Below are 20000 nucleotides of genomic sequence, written 5' to 3'. Positions count from 1 at the left end.
CGTCAGAGGAGGCGTGTACCCTCTGTCTCACGCTCTGTGCTTCATGAATGCCCGAGTCCTCGTGGAGGTGAGTCGACGCTGATGTACAGGGCAGGGAGAAACGCCAAAAAACGCAAAACCAACTCGACCGGGACGCGCCCTGTTCCCGTCGGGGGTCTTCCCGCCCTTGTTTTCCCCTTTCACAGGTCCTGTGTGAGAGAAACGTGCAACGCGTGGAGTTTTCCCCTCATAAAGCACTCTCCTCTTTATCACCCGTTTCCTCATGGTGAGAACCACACCCAGGTCAATGGTTTTGGGGGCGGGCGGGGGGGGAGGTGGGGGTTCCTGTTTTGGAGAGTCTGCATACAGGGGGGGTGGGGGGGAGACATCACTGCACAGTGGATGACATCACTTCACATTTCGGCCACAGCAGATGCTGTTATCTGGAGTGACTGATAGCAACTTGCCCATATTTCAACACCGATTGAAGACTCCCCTCTTCAGACATCCAACATGAACGTGGGGTGGCCTGTAGTGGTTAAGGTACATGACTGGGACCCGCAAGGTCGGTGGTTCTAATCCCGGTGTAGCCATATTAAGAACTGTTGGGCCCTTGAGCAAGGCCCTTAACCCTGCATTGCTCCAGGGTTACTCCTGCTTAGTTTAATCAACTGTACGTCGCTCTGGATAAGAGCGTCCACCAAATGCCAATAATGTAATGTAATGTAATGTAATGAAGAAAGACCGTTGGGAGTGTGTGAGAGTTTTGGGATTGGACCCCCAGGGGGTGGTCTTGGTGATTTCACTGATGATGTCATAGGGGTCAAGAGTCACGGAGTGAGTTTGTCGGGTGGGGTCTCTGACTGCAGGTGGTAGGGGTGTCGATCCCTCCCTCCGGTGATCTAGCCACCTGTGTTTACCGCTGTAACGCTGTCAGGTGTCAGGTGTCAGACGGGGAGGTGTGTGGTTTATAGTTACCCCTCTTCCGTTCTACTTTCTGCAGTTTCGCTACCCGAATGAATTGGGCTTACATCTGATAAACGCGGAGATAACCAAACATTTAGTGAACAGACCAGGCCTAAATCGGCGTGTAATTGACTTCCCCATTTCAATGCTAGAATATCACTGTGCTTCTGCTGCTAGTTGTGTTACAGCCGTGCACTCTGAAATCTACCTCTGATCTTTACACGTGTTTGTGTATCTACCTCTGATCTTTACACGTGTTTGTGTTTCTACCTCTGATCTTGACACACGTTTGTGTCACAAGTCGATGAGAGCTTCAGTATAACGTTTGTTAGAGCCGGTTACTATAGCTGTTGGGTCGGCTGTCGGACTGTTGGCTTAAGCGTCTTAATAGTTGGTGGTACTTACCTGCCCTCTAACTGCCTTATGGGGACTGTTGGTTTAGTGTACTGCTCATTAGCACTGGTTAGCTGCATTAACCGCGCTATCACTGCGTTGTGGTGACTGTTGACTGCTGGTTCAGCATACAGTTTGTTAGCGCTGGTTAGCTGCGTTAGCCGGTTAGCTGTGCTATCACTGCGTTGTGGGGACTATCGAATGTTCATTCAGCGAACTGTCTGGTAGCGCCAGTTAGCTGCGTTAGCTGCGCTCTAGTGCGCTGCACACCGACCTTGCGTCTCCCAGTCATTGACCTTAACCACTACGCTACAGGCCGCCTCCTGTAGTCTGCGTCAAAATAGGGGGAGGGATTCTGCTGTCCTGACAGTGGTAGGCAAGTCATTCCACTACTGAGGAACCAGAACGGAAAACAGGCGTGAACGTGCAGCTCGACCGCCAGGTGCACGTAGAGGGGGAACCACAAGGCGACCAGAGCCGGCAGACCGGAGTGGTCTAGCTGGGGAGTAGGAAGTGATCAGGGATTGTATGTAAGGTGGGGCAGTCCCCTTAGCAGCCTGAAATGCCAACACTAGGGCCTTGAAGCGGATGCGTGCGGCAACAGGAAGTCAGTGGCGGCCAATGAGGCGTGGGGTGACGTGGGCTGCACTGTAACCACTGGCTGTGTTTTCACAGCTCTCTTATCATTGCCAGTAAACCGGACTCATCTGCCATCTGGAGTGGAAATCGGTTGACGTCATTTCATGGTTTTTACCCTCCGATATCACCCCTAAGGGCTTCCCATCTCTGGCTTCCATTGGTACAACCTGCCGTTGGTCCCCCCTCCCCTTCTGTGGCACCAAAACGACGCTCACAGACCCGTGGTGAAACTATAACCGGCTGACGTTTACAGACACTCGGTCCGTATTAGTTCTACTGTCCATGGTGGAGGTGCGTCTGTAGTGTAGTGGCTAAGGTGCGTGACTGGGACCCGCAAGGTCGGCGGTTCGATCCCCGGTGTAGCCACAATAAGATCCGCACAGCCGTCGGGCCCTTGAGCGAGGCCCTTAACCCTGCATTGCTCCAGGGGAGGATTGTCTCCTGCTTAGTCTAATCAACTGTACGTCGCTCTGGATAAGAGCGTCTGCCAAAATGCCAATAATGTCATGTGATGTGATGTGATGTCTGTCCTTGTCTGTTGGTCTGGGTTTTTCCTGGCTCAAAATAGGGCTTAGGTGGTGACGTCACGTGACCAGCAGCTCTGACTTCTCTGCCACGACTCATCTGCTATCTTTAGCTACGTTTAGAATATAGAGTTCTTCAAGTGACCACCGCAACATGACTCCAACACGCCGTCCTCCAACTCAAACCTTCTTGAACTCCCTACCTTTCTCTACCACATCTACATAAACTTATCCCTCTATCCTCCCCCCTCTATCTGTCTGTTTCTCAATCCCTCATTCTTTCTCCTCCTCGCCACGCTCTTTCTTTCTCCATCTCTCCATTCAATTCACTTTTATTTGTATAGCTTTTTTTACACAAGACTATCACAGACACTATTCCCCTTGCTCTTTCTCTCTCCTTCCTCTCTCCTCTCTCTCCCTCTTCCTCCCCTCCTCATCCTCCCTCTCTCTCTCCTTCCTCCATCTCTCTCTCCCTCCTCTTCCTCCTTCTCTCCTTCCTTTCTCTCTCTCTCTCCCTCTCCCTCCTCTTCCTCCCTCTCTCTCTCTCCCTCTCCTTCCTCCCTCTCTCCTCCTCCTTCCTCCCTCTCTCCTCCCTCCCTTTCTCTCTCTCTCTCCCTCCTCTCTCTCTTTGTGAATGAAGAAATGAATAAACCGGCACTGCATTAGAGCGCAGTGGACAAGGTCTTTTTTCAGAAAGTCACTGTACCTGAGAAATGCCTCTACAGCTAGGCACCCGGGGGCACGTCCAATCACGTTCAGGCACCCGGGGGCACGTCCAATCACGTTCAGGCACCGGGGGGCACGTCCAATCGCAAAACGTTTTGCTACAGTTTCTGGGTTGAATGATACGTTTCCACTCAACGGTGTGCAATGTTTCACATCAGGCTTTGAGGTATGTTTGCTGCCGATGGTGATTGTGTATGATTTAAAACCCCAATGGCCTTCTGTTTTCTTGTCGGCCAACTGGACACATTCTTCCACCATCGGGTTCCCTCGGTAGATTTCCCACCCTTTTTTCCCCCCAGAGCGATTTTGATTTCTGCCAAATGTAAAATCTGTGGCTAATGCTTAAGAGGGCTTCACGCTTTGTTCTGCGAGTTAAATTACATCCATTAAGCAACCCTTTAATTTCATACCGGCCCTGCGGGCGACATTACTGTTGCAGTTTCAGTATGGCTGGCAGAACTATGGGCCGGAGGAACCATGCACAGACTCAGGCAGGTCGTGAAATTGCAGGTTTTATTGCGACGGTAGATAAATGGGGAAAACGGAGCGTAATCAAAACAGGCGAAAGTTCAGAACCCGGGTAGGTAGTCCAAGCAGAGCAGAGGTACAGAAATCGCAATCCTAAGACAGAGTCCAGAAGGTCAGGCAGGAGTCAAAACAGAAAAAACAGAATCAGACAAAATGGACAAGAGACAGGAGACAAACCTTACACAATGAAACAGAGCAAAAGCGGACACGAGGGAAATGAGCAACTAGAGAACAAAACAGGCAGGCTGAAATGGACTAACAAATGAACTAAACAATAAACAGGTGTGGGAGCTGGGGAACAGAAAATGAGGAACAGGTGAGAGGAATTGACAAATGACAGGAAGGAAGTCCAAATATGGAGTGAAGGGCGGAGACATGTAATAAGGAAAGAGGAGGAAAAGGAGGAAATGCAGGTAACATAGAAAAGGGTTAAATACTACACCTGTTCCCCTGTCTCTATGGTTAAATACACCTGTTCCCCAGTCTCTATGGTTAAATACACCTGTTCCCCAGTCTCTATGGTTAAATACACCTGTTCCCCTGTCTCTATGGGGGTTAAATGCACCTGTTCCCCTGGAGTCTGGACTGTCACGGGCGGGGTGCTGAATTTCACCTTGCGTCGCTCGGACGTCTCTGGCTGATCTGATTGGCTCCTGACCCCGGGTGTGCAGGGGGCTGCAAGTTTGAATCACTGTTGCGACATAGCTGCTCCTGTGCTCAGTGGAGATAGACACTCTTATGTGCTTCTCCCTCTCACCCTTTCTCTCTTTCCCACTTTCTTTTTCTCACTTTCCCACTCCTCTCATGTTCCTTTCTTTTCTTTCTCACTCTCTCCCTTTCTATCTTCTCTTCCCTTCCTTCTCACTCCCACTCTCTCCCTCCCACCCTCTCCTCTCTCTCCCCCTCCCACTCTCTCTCTCACACACATCCTGCTATAAAACAGAAGACTGGTATAACCGCTAAATCCTTGGCAGTTTGTATTTTTTGACATCTTTTTTGTCATTTTTCTTATATACTGTGATTCTAGAGGCCCAGTTGTAATATGCTTTCATCCATTTTGTCCATTTGTTTTCATTCTTGTCCATTTCCAAGGCTTTCACTGTCGATTTGGGAGGGTGGGTGCCCACCAGGCACCAGCTGCACAGAGGGGGCACTGTTCAGTAATGTATGATGTTGAGCTGAACCAGTGATCAATTAACTGAACAATTAGTGCTGCCTACTTGGCCAGACTGTCCTCATGCCAGACTCCCAGGTAAAGGGAGGGTGAACACACCTGACTCCCAGGTAAACGGAGGGTGATCACACCTGACTCCCAGGTAAAGGGAGGGTGATCACACCTGAGTCCCAGGTAAAGGGAGGGTGATCACACCTGAGTCCCAGGTAAAGGGAGGGTGATCACACCTGACTCCCAGGTAAAGGGAGGGTGATCACACCTGAGTCCCAGGTAAAGGGAACAGGAGCTGCTATCGTTCCTGTTCCCGTTCTCTGTTTCTCGGCTGAACGGATCGCCGGCGAGTTTCTCCGCTACCAGAGTGTGCCGATCATATGTCCCTTTCTGATTCGCCACCATCAGTTGGGCTCTCGTCATTGGCTGCCTGAACAGCGAGAGACTCTTATTGGTTGTTTCTGACTGATTAGCTTGCGCATCTCCACTGACGGAGGCGATGAACTGCAGAAACGCCGGGAGCTTTTGGCCTCTTCTCAGATCTTTTATAGATGGTGCTAATGAATCTGTCTGTGGGATTGCTGGTGCATTCTGGGACACATAGTCGAAAGTAATTAGTCATGGCTGTTCAAATTGCACTCTTGGGAGTTTTTGCAGACGGTCTTCAGTTTTCAAGATGTGCAAGCTTGCCTGCGGTTCTGAAGTTACAGTGTGCATTTTGCTGAAAAAGCAGAATATCAGCACTCTTCAGAATACTTCTTACAATCTCTCTATCGCTCTAGCTCTCGCTCTATCTCTCGCTCTCACCTTCGTGCCAATTTTCTCTGTCAGCAATGAGGAAAGTGTTTGGTGAAGGAGGAGGGTCAGAGGTCATGTTCTGACCATGTCGTGTATGAGTATGCCCTCACTGCCATCAGTGGCCTGTACTTCCTGCATGATGGATTTGTTTGGTTTCCTCTTTGTCGCAGGATGATGATGTCATCAATGAGATCAACATCACGCACGTGTGTAAGGAGGGTGCGGAGAAAGCGGACGCCTCTCAGTTTGAGCTGCTCAAAGTCCTGGGACAGGGCTCCTTTGGGAAGGTAACACTCCTGTATACACACGCACTCTCTCTCTCACACACACACACTCACACTTTCTCTCTCACACACACACACTCACACACTCTTTCTCTCTCTCACACACACACACACACACACAGACAGGCATGTGCACACACACACACCCACACACACACAGACATGCACACACACACACACACACAGGCATGTGCACACACATACACACACACTCTTTCTCTCTCTCTCTCTCTCTCACACCCATACACACACACACACACACGCCCACAAACACACACACACACTCTCACGCAGACATGTGCACACACACATACACACACACATGCACGCATCCATACACAGACACACACTCTTTCACACACAAGGCACACACACACACACACACACACACACACACACGCTTACATACACACCACACAATGTGCTGGAGTACAGAGCAAAACAACAGAAATTGTGCCAATGTCCAAATACTTGACTGCATTGTCTGTGTGCCCATTTATGTGTGTGTGTGTCACAGGTGTTCCTGGTGCGTAAAGTCACTCCTCCTGACAACAACCAGCTCTACGCCATGAAGGTGCTGCGGAAAGCCACCCTGAAAGGTACCCTGACCCCGACCCCTGACCCCTGACCCCTGACCCTGCCATGTCCGACTCCTCACCTTCCTCTCATACACGTCTTCAAAAACACATTTCTCCCCCCTCCCTCCCTCCACTGAGAGGTGTCTGCTAGTCTCTCACACCCGTGGGAAAAGAGGAAGTGTCCATTTTGGTTTCTGGGTGTGTGGCGTGTGTGCGGGTGTTTACTGTCAGCGAGCAGAGATGAGCAGAGTTCTTTCACAGCTCTTTCTTCTTCTACTGTTTGTTTCCTGCCTCGGTTTCTGTCCTCCGCGGTTTTGGGTCGGGGTACCCACTTTTTTTGCAGGTTTCTTTCTCTAGTGTAAACACACCCGCAACCGTTAAAAATGTTTGCTGTGAGAAAAAAAACAAAAAAACAGATGGTTCCGGCTGATTTCTCAGAGCTGTCTGAACACATGCTCCTTTACGTGAGTTCTTATCCCTCATAAACCTCCGTTTTAACACGTTTCTGCTTATTAGGAATATGCATCGTACGATAATATGAATATGTCTTTAGAACTGTAGTGTCACTGCCCCAACCTTTCATTATTTTCAGTTTGTGATGGTTTAAAGTAATAGTTTTAGAGTGTATGTACCCTCCGTGACCGCTTTATTAGGTACACATATTGGTCTTCGACAGCCAGAGTTCGTCCACTACAAGGTTCAACGTGTGTTGTGTGTTCAGAGATGCTCTTCTGCATATCACTGTTGTAACAAGTGAATATTTGTGTTGCTGTCACCTCCCTGTCAGCTACGACCAGTCTGGCCCTTCTCCTCCGAACTCTCTCATTAACAAGGCGTATGTGGTTTCTTTAGAATCGATTTTACTTGTTTCATGGGCACGGTAATTGAGAGTGTCATAATTGCACATTTGCGGGTGTAATGTCTGCGTGTGTACGCTCAATACGTTTTGAACCTTGGCTGTTTCCATAGTGACGGCCTGGGTGTTAATAATAAATGTTTAATCCCCCCCCCCCCCCCCCCACAGTGAGAGACCGCGTCAGAACTAAAATGGAGAGAAACATCTTGGCAGATGTCAATCACCCATTCGTCGTGAAGCTCCACTATGGTGAGTGTGAAGGTCAGGGGTCAAAGGTCAAGAATCAAGGAAGTGAAATTTCTCTGGATGGAAGCAGATGGTTTTCCTTCCGCTGCTCCACGGCATTGTGTGTCTATTTCTTACTCTTACTAAAGCAGTAAAAATAGTCACATCCGACCACCCTGGCAGGAAATCGGATGGTTTTTACAGTTGGTCGGTTCTTGGTTCACACCCATAACGTACGCCGTCGGTAATATCCAATGGGCAGAAGTGTTCTTTTGGTGTGCGTGGGCTTTATTGTTCTCTTTAAAGCACACTAAAACACTCTTTGTATTGCGTGTGTTTGTGATGTTAAATAAAAGTGGCCGGACTCTGGCCTTCTCACGGCATTCCAATGCTCTGTTGTGTTTCTGTGTGGTGTGACAGTCGGACGTTTGCTGACATGGTTCTGTACGTTTGTTTGTCATGTGTGATGTCATAGAGGTGGACACTGGCTAACCTAGCCGTGTGTGTGTGTGTGTGTGTGTGTGTGTGTTTTTTGTTTGTTTGTAGCCTTTATGATATCACAGAGGGGGGGCGGTTGCTAATGTAGTTGTGTGTGTTTTGATTGTGTCCTTTGTGTTGTCACAGAGGGGACGTTTGTGATGTTGCTGACCTAGCCATGTGTGTTTTGTCCCTCTGGTTCCCTGCAGCCTTTCAGACAGAGGGGAAGCTGTACCTCATTCTGGATTTCCTCAGAGGGGGGGACCTCTTCACCCGTCTGTCAAAGGAGGTGGGGGCTGGGAGTCTGGGGGAGGGGGGAATGGAAGAGTTCTTCCTGTTGGCTGAATGGGCTCAGAGCTCTCTTTAACCACTGTGTGTCTGTGTGTCTGTGTGTCTGTGTGTCTGTGTGTCTGTGTGTCTGTGTGTCTGTGTGTCTGTGTGTCTGTGCGTGTGTGTGTTTCCGCTCCAGGTGATGTTCACTGAGGAGGATGTTAAGTTTTACCTGGCAGAGCTGGCTCTGGGCCTGGACCATTTACACGGCCTGGGTATCATCTACAGGGACCTCAAACCTGAAAAGTAACTATTACTGGATAGCTAGTGTTATTACTATGTTATTACATTGCAATGGAACAGAAATCCTGACTCCTGCATTATACCATTATACACAAGGTATTAGTATGTTATTGCAATATCACATGCCAGTGATCTCTATACTGCTATTACTGTTATTACATTATTATAAGAACAGAACAACTTACTGCACAGAACATCTCATCACAACTATTATACAATCTAATTATAGTACAGGGCAACTACACGATCATTACTGTCGGTCATGTTCTTACCTTGGTTCAGTTTACTTAAGTAATGCGTCACTTTCAAACCTGGGCCCTGTCTCACAAAGCAGGGTTACTGCACAGAGTGAAACCTGGAACCCTCCCAAATCCAGAACATGAAGGAAAAAAGAGCTGTTCCAGGTTTTACTCTGTGCAGTTATCCAGCTAACTCAGTAATCCTGCTTTGTGGGTTTTACTCAGTGCAGTTATCCAGCTAACTCAGCAATCCTGCTTTGTGGGTTTTACTCAGCGCAGTTATCCAGCTAACTCCGTAATCCTACTTTGTGGGTTTTACTCGGTGCAGTTATCCAGCTAACTCCGTAACCCTGCTTTGTGGAACAGGCCCCTGGGAATGTAACTTAATGGTGGCAGTTTAAGTCTGAGGGGGCAACTGCTGTTGTAACCTTAAGTCAAGGTGCTTAGCCTACATTGCCTCAGGGAAATATTAATCTGTATTAATGGACAGAGAGTGTAGTTTGAAGTGTAGAGTGTGTGTTTTTATGTTCAGCTGTGTGTGACACTGACTTCCTGTTTCTGCTGTAGCATTCTACTGGATGAGGAGGGACACATCAAACTCACAGGTCAGAGTGGCACACCCAGCCACAATCACTCACAATCACTCACACTCACACACTCTCACTCACTCACACACTCTCACTCACTCACACACACTCTCACACACACACACACACACACACACACACACACACACACTCTCTCACTCACACACTCAAATATCAAATACGCAAATACCAGCACACACACACATACATGCACACAGGAAAGCATGCATGCATGCACGCACTCTTACACACACATGCACGCACACACAAACACCAGCCCCCCCACACACACACACACTTCACTGCCTTGTTCCCACAGTCTCACACCCACACTCTTTAAATATGTGGAAATTTCTTCAGAATTTTAAATATTCTCAGGATCTGACAACTGCCTAAGAGAAACTCTGAGATTATATAAAGTGTGTGTGTGTGTGGCAGTGTGTAGGTGTGTGTGTGTGGGCTGGTGTTTGTGTGTTTGTGTGTGTGTGTGTGTGTGTGTGTGTGTGTTGGGGGGGGTTGGTGTCCATGTGTGTGTGTGTGTGTGAGTGCGTGTCTGTGTTTGTGTGTGTGTGTGGGAGAGAAAGACAGAGCCACTGTTTGGGTTTGTTTATATATGCAGAGAATTTCCAAACATTAATTTTCCAAGAAGAAACTATTTAATTCAATGTTTTGTTTTTCATCAAGTGAAGTAACAGTAAGTAATAGTTTTCACCTAAAAACTTCAGTAAAGCCGTCTGCAATTACCTGAAGAGCCAGAACCAAGCCACCAGACAAACTGCGATGCTCTAATATGTTTGGAACAACCAACCAGCCGATTTTCTTATGAACCTGCAGGACCCTTTACCAAAGAGAACTGATGCAGTTTTAAAGGCAAAGGGCAGTGACAACAAATAGCGCTTTGATTTAGTATTCAACTGTGCACCTGATAGTAAAAGTTATAAAGTAAGTTGATATTTCAGAAAGGTTTAATTGGGTGATTTAAAAGCATCTTTGTGTGGGTTGTTTACGTGCCGGAGGCTTTTGCAGGGCGCTGCGGGCAGGAATGCACATGCACGGCTGTCATTGACATTTGCTTCCTGTTTTGCACAGACTTTGGCCTGTGCAAGGAAGCCATCGACCACGAGAAGAAAGCCTACTCCTTCTGTGGTACGGTGGAGTACATGGCCCCGGAGGTGGTGAACCGACAGGGCCATATCCACAGCGCCGACTGGTGGTCCTTCGGGGTACTGATGGTAGGTCCGCAGCACTGGAAGGCAGAGTCTCCCGTCTCGCTAAACGGTGGATTCGGGTGAATTTTCTCCTTTTGAGGGCCGGGGGGGGGGGGGGGCTGGTACCATTTCAGATGCCCTGTAGATTTGGGCTGAGGGCAGTGCTTCTAAACCTTTTCTGATCCAGGGACCGCCACCAGTATTTATATTTGAAAAAATAAAAATAAAAACAGTTTTCTATTTTGGACAAGTGTATGTAAGTCTGAATATATGTGCGTGTGCGTGTGCGTGTGCGTGGCACAGTTACAAGCTTTTTATTGTCTTTGCAGTTTGAGATGCTCACCGGGTCTCTGCCGTTCCAAGGGAAGGACCGCAAGGAAACCATGAACCTCATCCTGAAGTACGCTGGGGTCTTAAACTGGGCTGACATTAAACTGGGCTGGTTTTAAACTGGGCCGGTATTAAACTGGGCTGTCATTAGACTTGGCTATAAACTGGGCTGCTGCTTCTTCTCCTCTATATCACGTCCTCTTCCTGCTCTCCTTGTGCAGGGCCAAACTGGGAATGCCGCAGTTCCTGAGCTCGGAGGCCCAGAGTCTCCTGAGGGCCCTGTTTAAGAGGAACCCCGCTAACAGGCTTGGTGAGTCACACTCGGGTAACGCCAGCGTAGCTCACCTGGCCCAGGTGCTCACCATTCCCAACAGAACACTAACGCTGCTGACTGGAAGCTGTGGAGTTCTCAAACACTGACTGGAAGGAAAAAAAAAAAGACCTTCTCTTGAAAGTGTTTTTCAGTATGTTAAAGCTAATGTTCATGATAGTGTTGATGCTACTTTTTGTGTTAATGCTTACTTTAATACTGATGTCCGTGTGAATGATAACTTTAATGTTTGTGTTGTTGATCTTAATGCTAATACTAGCTTTAATGCTAAGGTTAACTTTAACGTTGGTGTTAATGTTCATGTTGTTATTATTGTTACTTTAGTGCTAGTGTTATCGTTAATGCTAATTTTAATGCACGTGTTTGCGTTAATGCTAATGCCGCCTGTAATCCTAGTGCTAGTGTTAATGCTATTGATGACACTGTTGTTGTGCTTCAGGGTCTGGTGCTGACGGTGCAGAAGAGATCAAGCGTCACTCCTTCTTCTCCACCATAGACTGGAATGTGAGTATGGCCATGTTCAGCTCTGTGCCTGAGTCAGTCTTACTGTAGACTAGTCTTCCTGTGTCTTATATGACAGAGTCAGTCTTACTGTAGACTAGTCTTCCTGTGTCTTATATGACAGAGTCAGTCTTACTGTAGACTAGTCTTCCTGTGTCTTATATGACAGAGTCAGTCTTACTGTAGACTAGTCTTCCTGTGTCTTATATGACAGAGTCAGTCTTACTGTAGACTAGTCTTCCTGTGTCTTATATGACAGTCAGTCTTACTGTAGACTAGTCTTCCTGTGTCTCTAAATAAGTACGGTCATTTTTCTATGTGCATAACCCCACCCCTTTCTCTCTCTTCTGTCTACATCCTACCATCCTCTCTTCTGTCCCTTTCATCTACCCCCTCTTCTCTCTGCCTCTTTCTGGCCTGTTCAATCTCTCTACCTCCTCTTTCTCCCCCTTCCCCCCCCCCTCTCTACCCATCCCTCTCTTTCACCCAACCCCCTCTTCTGTCTCTTTCTCCATCCTCTGCAATCTCTCTATTTCCTCTTCCTCCCCCTCTCTCATCCCTCTCTTTTCCCCCGCTCTCAGAAACTCTTCCGGAAGGAGATAAAGCCCCCTTTCAAGCCGGCCGTGGCACGACCGGACGACACCTTCTACTTCGACTCGGAGTTCACCTCCCGCACCCCGAAAGGTCAGAGGTCAGGGGTCGGGAAGGGGAGGGACCGGTGTCCCGTCTCGGCCGATCCTACCGTGTGTTGTTTCCATGGCAACTAGCTGCTCGCCGCTTCACATTTTTAGAGAATTTTTTTTTTCTTTTTCCCAAATTGAAGCACTTCACGATACAGTTTTCTGGAGGTTTAGACATGGCTTCAGTCCTGTGACAGGGCGAACGGTGGCCATTTTTTCGTGATTTTGGCTTCCAGGTATTAGTCCATTACCGCTCTACTGTCTGACCTCATGTGGTTAATTATCTTAATGTTGCTCGATCTTTAGAGGTGAAAAACGCAGGTTAAGCATAGATAACTGGAGTACTGTTGGAGTGTGTTCATGTGTATGTTAGTTACAGTACTGTGTGTGTTAATGTAGTGTGTTATAGTACTGTTCTCTCCCTCTTTCTCTACCTCCCTGTCTCCCTCCCTCCTTCCCTCCCTCTCTCCCTGCCTCACTCTCTCTCTCTTTCACTCACTCTCTCTCTCTCTCTCTCTCTCTCTCTCTCTCTCTCTCTCTCTCAGACTCTCCGGGCGTTCCTCCCAGTGCAGGGGCTCATCAGCTGTTCCGTGGATTCAGCTTCGTTGCCACGGCGATGCTGGAGGAGGAGGGGGTGGAAGAGGTGCCTCTGCCCACGGCACACCCGGTGGTGCAGGTCAGTGTGTGTGTGTGTGTGTGTGTGTGTGCGCCTGTCTGTTAGAGAGTGAGAGTGAGAGTGAGAGTGAGAGTGAGAGTGAGAGTGAGTGAGTGAGTGAGTGAGTGAGTGAGTGAGTGATTGAGTGATTGAGTGATTGAGTGATTGAGTGATTGAGTGATTGATTCTGACCCGGTGACCGGTTGAGCTGTGAGATAATTACCTGGATGCTGGTTCTGGGCAGTCCCATTTAAAAAGAGGCAGGAAAGGGCTGTTCCCCAGTCAGCCACTAGATGGTGCTGTAGGTCCGTGTTTCTGCCTCATATGAGTAAGCTGGCCATTCTGTTGAGAAAGACGGATAGAACTCTGCGGAACACAAGTGGTGCTGCCATCCGCGGTTTTTGGATAATTATTACAGAAACAGCTGTCAGACAAGCTGTTGAAACGACAGTAAATATTGTGTGTTTCCGTTGATTTGATTAGAGTTTACGGATGTGTGTAATGCCTGAGGGTGTTAAAACGCTTATGGGACTGTGTGTTTAGGCTTTTCTCAGACGATCTCTAGACCATGTGGGAAAGGAGGTCGCAGTTTTGATAAACTGTAATCTGGTTCTAGCAGGTGTAGTGTAGTGTTTGTAGGTATGAGAATGGCTTATGGAGCTGTGTACTTTGTGTGTTGTGTACAGTCTATCTGTTAAAATGGCTTAGGGGTGTGTTTTATGTATAGTATGTTTAGGTTTAAGAGTGTTGTGTGTTTGTTTGAGTTAGTGTATTCTGTGGAGTTATTTGATAGTTTAGTTATGCTTTTTGGAAGTTTGTGTATAGTGTATGTGTAGGTATGAGAATGTCTTGTGGGTATAGTATGTTTAGTTGTGTGAGAAGTGTAATGTGTGTTTGTTTGAGTAGTCTATTGTGTGTATTGTTATTTGAGTGATTTCCAGTTCAGTTTTGAGACTGCTTCATGTAGTTTTTATGTGGTGAAGGTGTAGCTATGAGAATAGTGTATGGGGCTATGTAATGCGTGTATTGTGTGAGTAGAGTATTGTGTTGATTGTTTTAGTAATGTATAGTTTAGTTATGGTTTAGTAATGGAGCTTTGTGTAATTTGAGAGTATTTTGTATTTGTGTGAGTAGTGTATTGTTTAATTGTTTGAGTAATGTCTAGTTTAGTTTTGAGAGTGCATCATGGCACTGTGTGTATTTAGTGTGCATGTGTATGTTACATTACATTACATTAGTATGTTAGTGTGTAGTGTATGTGTGGGGATGTGTAGGGTGTGTATTGTGTTAGTGTGTACTTGGTGTGTAGTGTATGTGTGTAGGGTGTGTATTGTGTTAGTACGTACTTGGTGTGTAGCGTATGTGTGGGGGTGTGTAGGGTGTGTATTGTGTTGGTGTGTACTTGGTGTGTAGTGTATGTGTGTAGGGTGTGTATTGTGTTAGTGTGTACTTGGTGTGTAGCGTATGTGTGGGGGTGTGTAGGGTGTGTATTGTGTTGGTGTGTACTTGGTGTGTAGTGTATGTGTGTAGGGTGTGTATTGTGTTAGTGTGTACTTGGTGTGTAGTGTATGTGTGTAGGGTGTGTATTGTGTTAGTGTGTACTTGGTGTGTAGTGTATGTGTGGGGGTGTGTAGGGTGTGTATTGTGTTAGTGTGTACTTGGTGTGTAGTGTATGTGTGGGGGTGTATTGTGTTAGTGTGTACTTGGTGTGTAGTGTATGTGTGGGGGTGTGTAGGGTGTGTATTGTGTTGGTGTGTACTTGGTGTGTAGTGTATGTGTGTAGGGTGTGTATTGTGTTAGTGTGTACTTGGTGTGTAGTGTATGTGTGGGGGTGTGTAGGGTGTGTATTGTGTTAGTGTGTACTTGGTGTGTAGTGTATGTGTGTAGGGTGTGTATTGTGTTAGTGTGTACTTGGTGTGTAGCGTATGTGTGGGGGTGTGTAGGGTGTGTATTGTGTTGGTGTGTACTTGGTGTGTAGTGTATGTGTGTAGGGTGTGTATTGTGTTAGTGTGTACTTGGTGTGTAGTGTATGTGTGTAGGGTGTGTATTGTGTTAGTGTGTACTTGGTGTGTAGTGTATGTGTGGGGGTGTGTAGGGTGTGTATTGTGTTAGTGTGTACTTGGTGTGTAGTGTATGTGTGGGGGTGTGTAGGGTGTGTATTGTGTTAGTAGCTGAGTGTAACGTTGTTGTTGTTGTTATTTCCGGTGTTGGAGCAGCAGCTTCACGGGAAGAACATCCTGTTCAGCGACGGCTACGTGGTGAAGGAGGACATCGGCATGGGCTCGTACTCCGTGTGCAAGCGCTGCGTGCACAAGAGCACCAACACCGAGTACGCCGTCAAGGTCAGGACCCGCGCCTGCCAGTCCTTCCCTCTCTTCCTCTGCCCTTCTTTCTCCTTCTTCCCCTTTCCGAACATTGCAGGGTTTTTTTAACCCATTCAGTCCCGAGCCCAATCTGACGTGCCTCCGCCCAAATCCCGAGGGCTTTCGGCTTCAGACCGGGTACAGCTCACGTACAGTGTGCTATCCATAGCCTTGAACGTCAAGACTCGTTCACCCAGTATGCACAGGGCAAGTCAGTAAAGTTATGGCATGTCATAAACTAGTAGCGAGGCGTGATTATAAGGGATATATGACTGTGATAACATTGGGTTACGAATTACAATGGACTGCGAACTGTGTGTTTACGTTGTGTTCATTTCACGAAAAGCAAACATAGTTTGCCAAGTTGATTCTTTCATCGTTAAACTTGGCGAGGAGATAAAACTAAGCCCATTGGCTCCTTCCCAGGTGATTGACAAGACGAAGACGGACCCGACGGAAGAGATCGAGATCCTCCTGAGATACGGTCAACACCCCAACATCATCACGCTGAAGGACGTGAGTGCTGACCAATCAGTCTCCGCAAACGCTAACGCTAATGCTGATCAGCGCCGTCAAAGAGGAACACTGTAGGTCCGCCAAACAAGCATAACCCCTATCCCTAAATACTATACTTGGATTAGCACCACGATTTGCTTCTTCATTTCAGGACATTACTGATAAATGTAATATGATCTTCCATGCTGTTCTTACTAAAAATCCTCACACAGAAGTACTGGCTAATCAAACCGGGATTGACAAAGCTAACTGGATTATGTCAGCAGAACAGGGGGCAGAGGGTGAAATTAGCAAAAGGTTAATTGTGTACTGTTAGTGGAGTTTTTCATTTATTCGTTTGAGGGTTTTTTTAAACCGTTAATTGTCATTTGTGAGCTGAGCGTTTGGAGCTCTGTGGAGGCAGAGACCCTGGAGGTCTTCAAGTCCAGGCTCGACATGGTGCTGGGCCTGTAAAAGGATTAAGGGAGGTCTCTATCACTCAAGGATTATGTTTATTTACAGGCAACATACTCCAGAGATTGAACCTTTTCAGGGACTACTTCTTAAACATTTTCCAAGCCTTGATTAGGAATGATACTTTACACGAGAATAGAAAGGCAAGTCAAGTCAGCTTTTTTATCCCACAATGGGGAAATTCATCTGGCTCCAACACGCAACGCAAAAATAAAACCGGGAACATGAACACCCAGTGCACAAAGAAGAAAGACATTCAGTTCCAGCACACACACATGGGGAATAAATATGTATTACTGGGATATGTTTAATTTTGGGTGGACCTAGATGAGCTGAGTGCCGTATTCTCATCATTATGTAACGTTGTTATTATTATTATTATGTAACTTGGTTATGGATTAACTTTAATGAAGGTGAACACTGGAGACTCTAGTGTCCTTGGATAGATTTATATTCGTTGTTGACGGTACTGTGAAGAGTGTAATTATGTTTTATTGTGGGAGGCTGTTTTGTGGGCTGCGTTAATTACTCTCTGCGAGCGTTTTCTGTGCTTCATTGTACTGTGGTGTGTGTCTATAACACGGAGCTTTTTAACCTCTGCCAAGGAGGTTATGTAATGACAGCCATGTGTCTGTCTGTTTGTCTGTCCGTCTGTGACGGACATATCTGGAAAATAAATGCTTGAGTTGCCATGGAATGTGCGGTGAACACATCCGTTCCCAGGAGGAGGAAACCTGTTGATTTTGGTGACCTTGTGACCTTTCCTGTGTTTATTAATGCAAGGGGAGATTTTTATGCCTTGGTGGAGGTATGGAGTGCATTCTCCATAGATTCTGTACTGTGTTTTTGTGCTGGGCCAAGGGGACCCACCTCGAAATAGAGAGTGTATCTAACGGGATTGCGTCATTAAATATGAATAAATAAATACAATTCAGCGATTGGTTTTTGTAGCATGTAATTCAACTAAAATCTCATCTCAACTGCCGATTGGGTGATGTCATGGCAAGGAAATTGGCTGTAATTAAGTTCTGGTTAATTAGATTGAGAGAACAATCATGGGTCTCATGTAATCTAGCAAAAATATCACATTAACTGTCGGGAACTAGGCCACGTCATGTTAACTGTCTGAAAATACAGGACCCAGAAATTTCTGCAGGAAAATCTTCTCCTGATTAAGCTGCAGTTGACACACGGCATGCCGGCTGGTGTTATCAATTAGCCAAAACTGCAGATTTACACAATATTATGCAAATCCTTGACTGAACACTGGGTTCAGCGCCCCCCCCACTCTGTTATAAGTAGGCTTCATGTTTTCTATTTTTAAACATAACTGGTGTCCCTAAACCTAATAAAGTTGTCGTTTGTTGGTGAATGTTAAGAATCTTTTGACTTTCAAAATATCTGATGAGAGGTCATCACCATATTTTCAGATGTTTTTATGCTGGATTCTTAAAATTCATATCTAAAATATTTATTTTTCATAAGTGCCTATTATAATGAAGTGTGTTAGTGTGACTAGACATTACTTTTCTGTTACGACTCCATAGCAGCATGTAGCCTAGTGGTTAAGGTGCTTCACAGGGACTCGGACTGTTGGTGGTTCAAGCCCCAGCGTGGCTACAATAAGATCAGTGCAGCTCTTGGGCCCTTGAGCGAGGCCCTTAACCCCACATTGCTCCAGGGGGGATTGGCCCCTGCCTAGTCAACTCACTTTGAATAAAAGTGTCAGCTAAATAACTAATGTAATGATAATGCATCTACTGCTGACTCAGCAAGTCTTCCTTCATCTGCACGCAGCTGGTACATATTAAATCAGGTACTGCTGTGGGTAGTGAGATAATGAGTGCACATCAGGTAGTGCACAAAGTTATACTGCCACCGTTCTGCTGGAGGCCTGAATTACACCCTGTCAATTCTGCCTCTTGTCTGGAAGCCCCGTAGGCCCCATATAAGTGCAGCAACTATATCAACTGTTTTGTTGATAGTTGGGGGCGACATGGCTCAGGCAGTAAGAGCAGTCGTCTGGCAGTCGGAGGGTTGCCTGTTCGATCCCCCGCCCGGGCTGTGTCGAAGTGTCCCTGAGCAAGACACCTAACCCTGGTCGGCGCCTTGCATGGCAGCCAATCGCCGTCAGTGGGTGAGTGTGTGTATGAATGGGTGAATGGAGAAGCATCAATTGTACAGCGCTTTGGATAAAGGCGCTATATAAATGCCTGCCATTTACCATTTGTTTTTTGTTGTTTTTCCATTCCGGATATGATTTAAGAATACAGCCTTCAGGCTAAGACGCAGCGGACTTGCTGTTGCAGTTCGCTGCAGTTGCACACAGAGGACCGGGGTTCGATTCCCGGTCCTGCCAAAAGGCAAGTTTGGCTTGTTCACATGGAGCAGCAGTAATTGGCTCGCTGCTCCAGGGGGAGGGACTTGGCAGGGTCAGCGCATCGCCGCACAATAAAGTACCTCGGGCGCCTCGGAATCACGGTCACGAGCATGAGACGAGACGGCTTGAAGAAGGCGTGTCGCTCTCCTTCGGGGCCGCCGAGGGACGGGGTGTGGGCGGTGTTTCTAACACTAACTGGATTATCTGAACACAGCCTTCTCTGCAGCATGCGCCTCCCAGGGGCGTGGGGCCTCGTTAGCCTCGTTAGCCACCTTAGCCTCCTTAGCCTCCTTAGCACACCTCGTTAGCACACTGCTAGTGGGAGCGTGCTCTTCCACGGGCTGTTAGCCACGTCGGCGGAGAGCACACCCACCAGGGGCTTCCTCCTTTAGCTGAGCTCTGCTGCGGCTAATCAAGAAGCAGAAACAAAATGGCGGTATGCACACAGGCATGTAGATGCAGAGCGGATGGGGCCTGGGGCGGGGAGGGGCTGTCTGGAAAGGCTTGTTTGTCGGCGCTACGATCTCACGGTCTCAGTGTGAGATCCGGAGCGCGTGACGCGATGCAGAGAGGTGTTTGAGTAGCCTGTCGGCTGTAGTCTCATCTCTTTACTCTAAGTTACTCTGGGTCTCTCCGTATCTGCGATTCGGCAGGCTGCTGACACGTTTTCTATCAAACCTCAGCGTCCCTGTTGCTTATTAGCGTGCTGTCGGTGATCAGTTGAAGCAGTCGATCGCGCAGTTAACACCGCTCGCCCGGTTTCTCGGGTTCTGAATCGGTCGCTGATTTTCAAGGTGAAAACAAAAACCGGCCGCGCCCTGCAGCCCTCCAGGCCCTCCTAGGCCTTCCCTGAGTCCAGTCCGGCGTTCGATTGCTGGGCTACAACAGAAAGCTGCGCTCACACCAGCCCTTCCTGTGTACGAGGGGAAGTCCCTGGACCAGCCTCTCATTTCAGTGTGATGGACGTTCTGGGGTGAGGTGTGGCAGTGTAGCGTGGAGCTGACCTGGGTCACATGGTCCGGCGTGTGTGAGTGTGTGAGTGTGTG

The 20000-nt window shown here is 47.5% G+C and overlaps 1 protein-coding gene across 4 annotated transcripts in view; it reads left to right on the top strand.

Moving 5' to 3' along the window:
- The window catches only part of rps6ka1 (ribosomal protein S6 kinase a, polypeptide 1), a 62250-nt gene that overhangs the window by 36893 nt on the left and 5357 nt on the right, over positions 1–20000 (top strand). For all 4 annotated transcript variants that reach the window (XM_061247199.1, XM_061247198.1, XM_061247201.1 and 1 more), the window contains 14 exons: positions 5889–6005; positions 6520–6601; positions 7605–7685; positions 8348–8427; positions 8608–8714; positions 9518–9555; positions 10627–10769; positions 11075–11145; positions 11297–11385; positions 11846–11910; positions 12489–12591; positions 13133–13263; positions 15459–15584; positions 16032–16121. In XM_061247199.1, coding sequence (XP_061103183.1) covers positions 5889–6005; positions 6520–6601; positions 7605–7685; positions 8348–8427; positions 8608–8714; positions 9518–9555; positions 10627–10769; positions 11075–11145; positions 11297–11385; positions 11846–11910; positions 12489–12591; positions 13133–13263; positions 15459–15584; positions 16032–16121 — 1323 coding nt within the window. The remainder of the gene's footprint in view (positions 1–5888; positions 6006–6519; positions 6602–7604; positions 7686–8347; positions 8428–8607; positions 8715–9517; positions 9556–10626; positions 10770–11074; positions 11146–11296; positions 11386–11845; positions 11911–12488; positions 12592–13132; positions 13264–15458; positions 15585–16031; positions 16122–20000) is intronic.

This window comes from Conger conger, chromosome 1 (assembly GCF_963514075.1).
Source record: "Conger conger chromosome 1, fConCon1.1, whole genome shotgun sequence".
Classification (NCBI taxonomy): Eukaryota; Metazoa; Chordata; class Actinopteri; order Anguilliformes; family Congridae; genus Conger; species Conger conger.
This window is presented reverse-complemented; position numbering and strand designations above follow the sequence as displayed.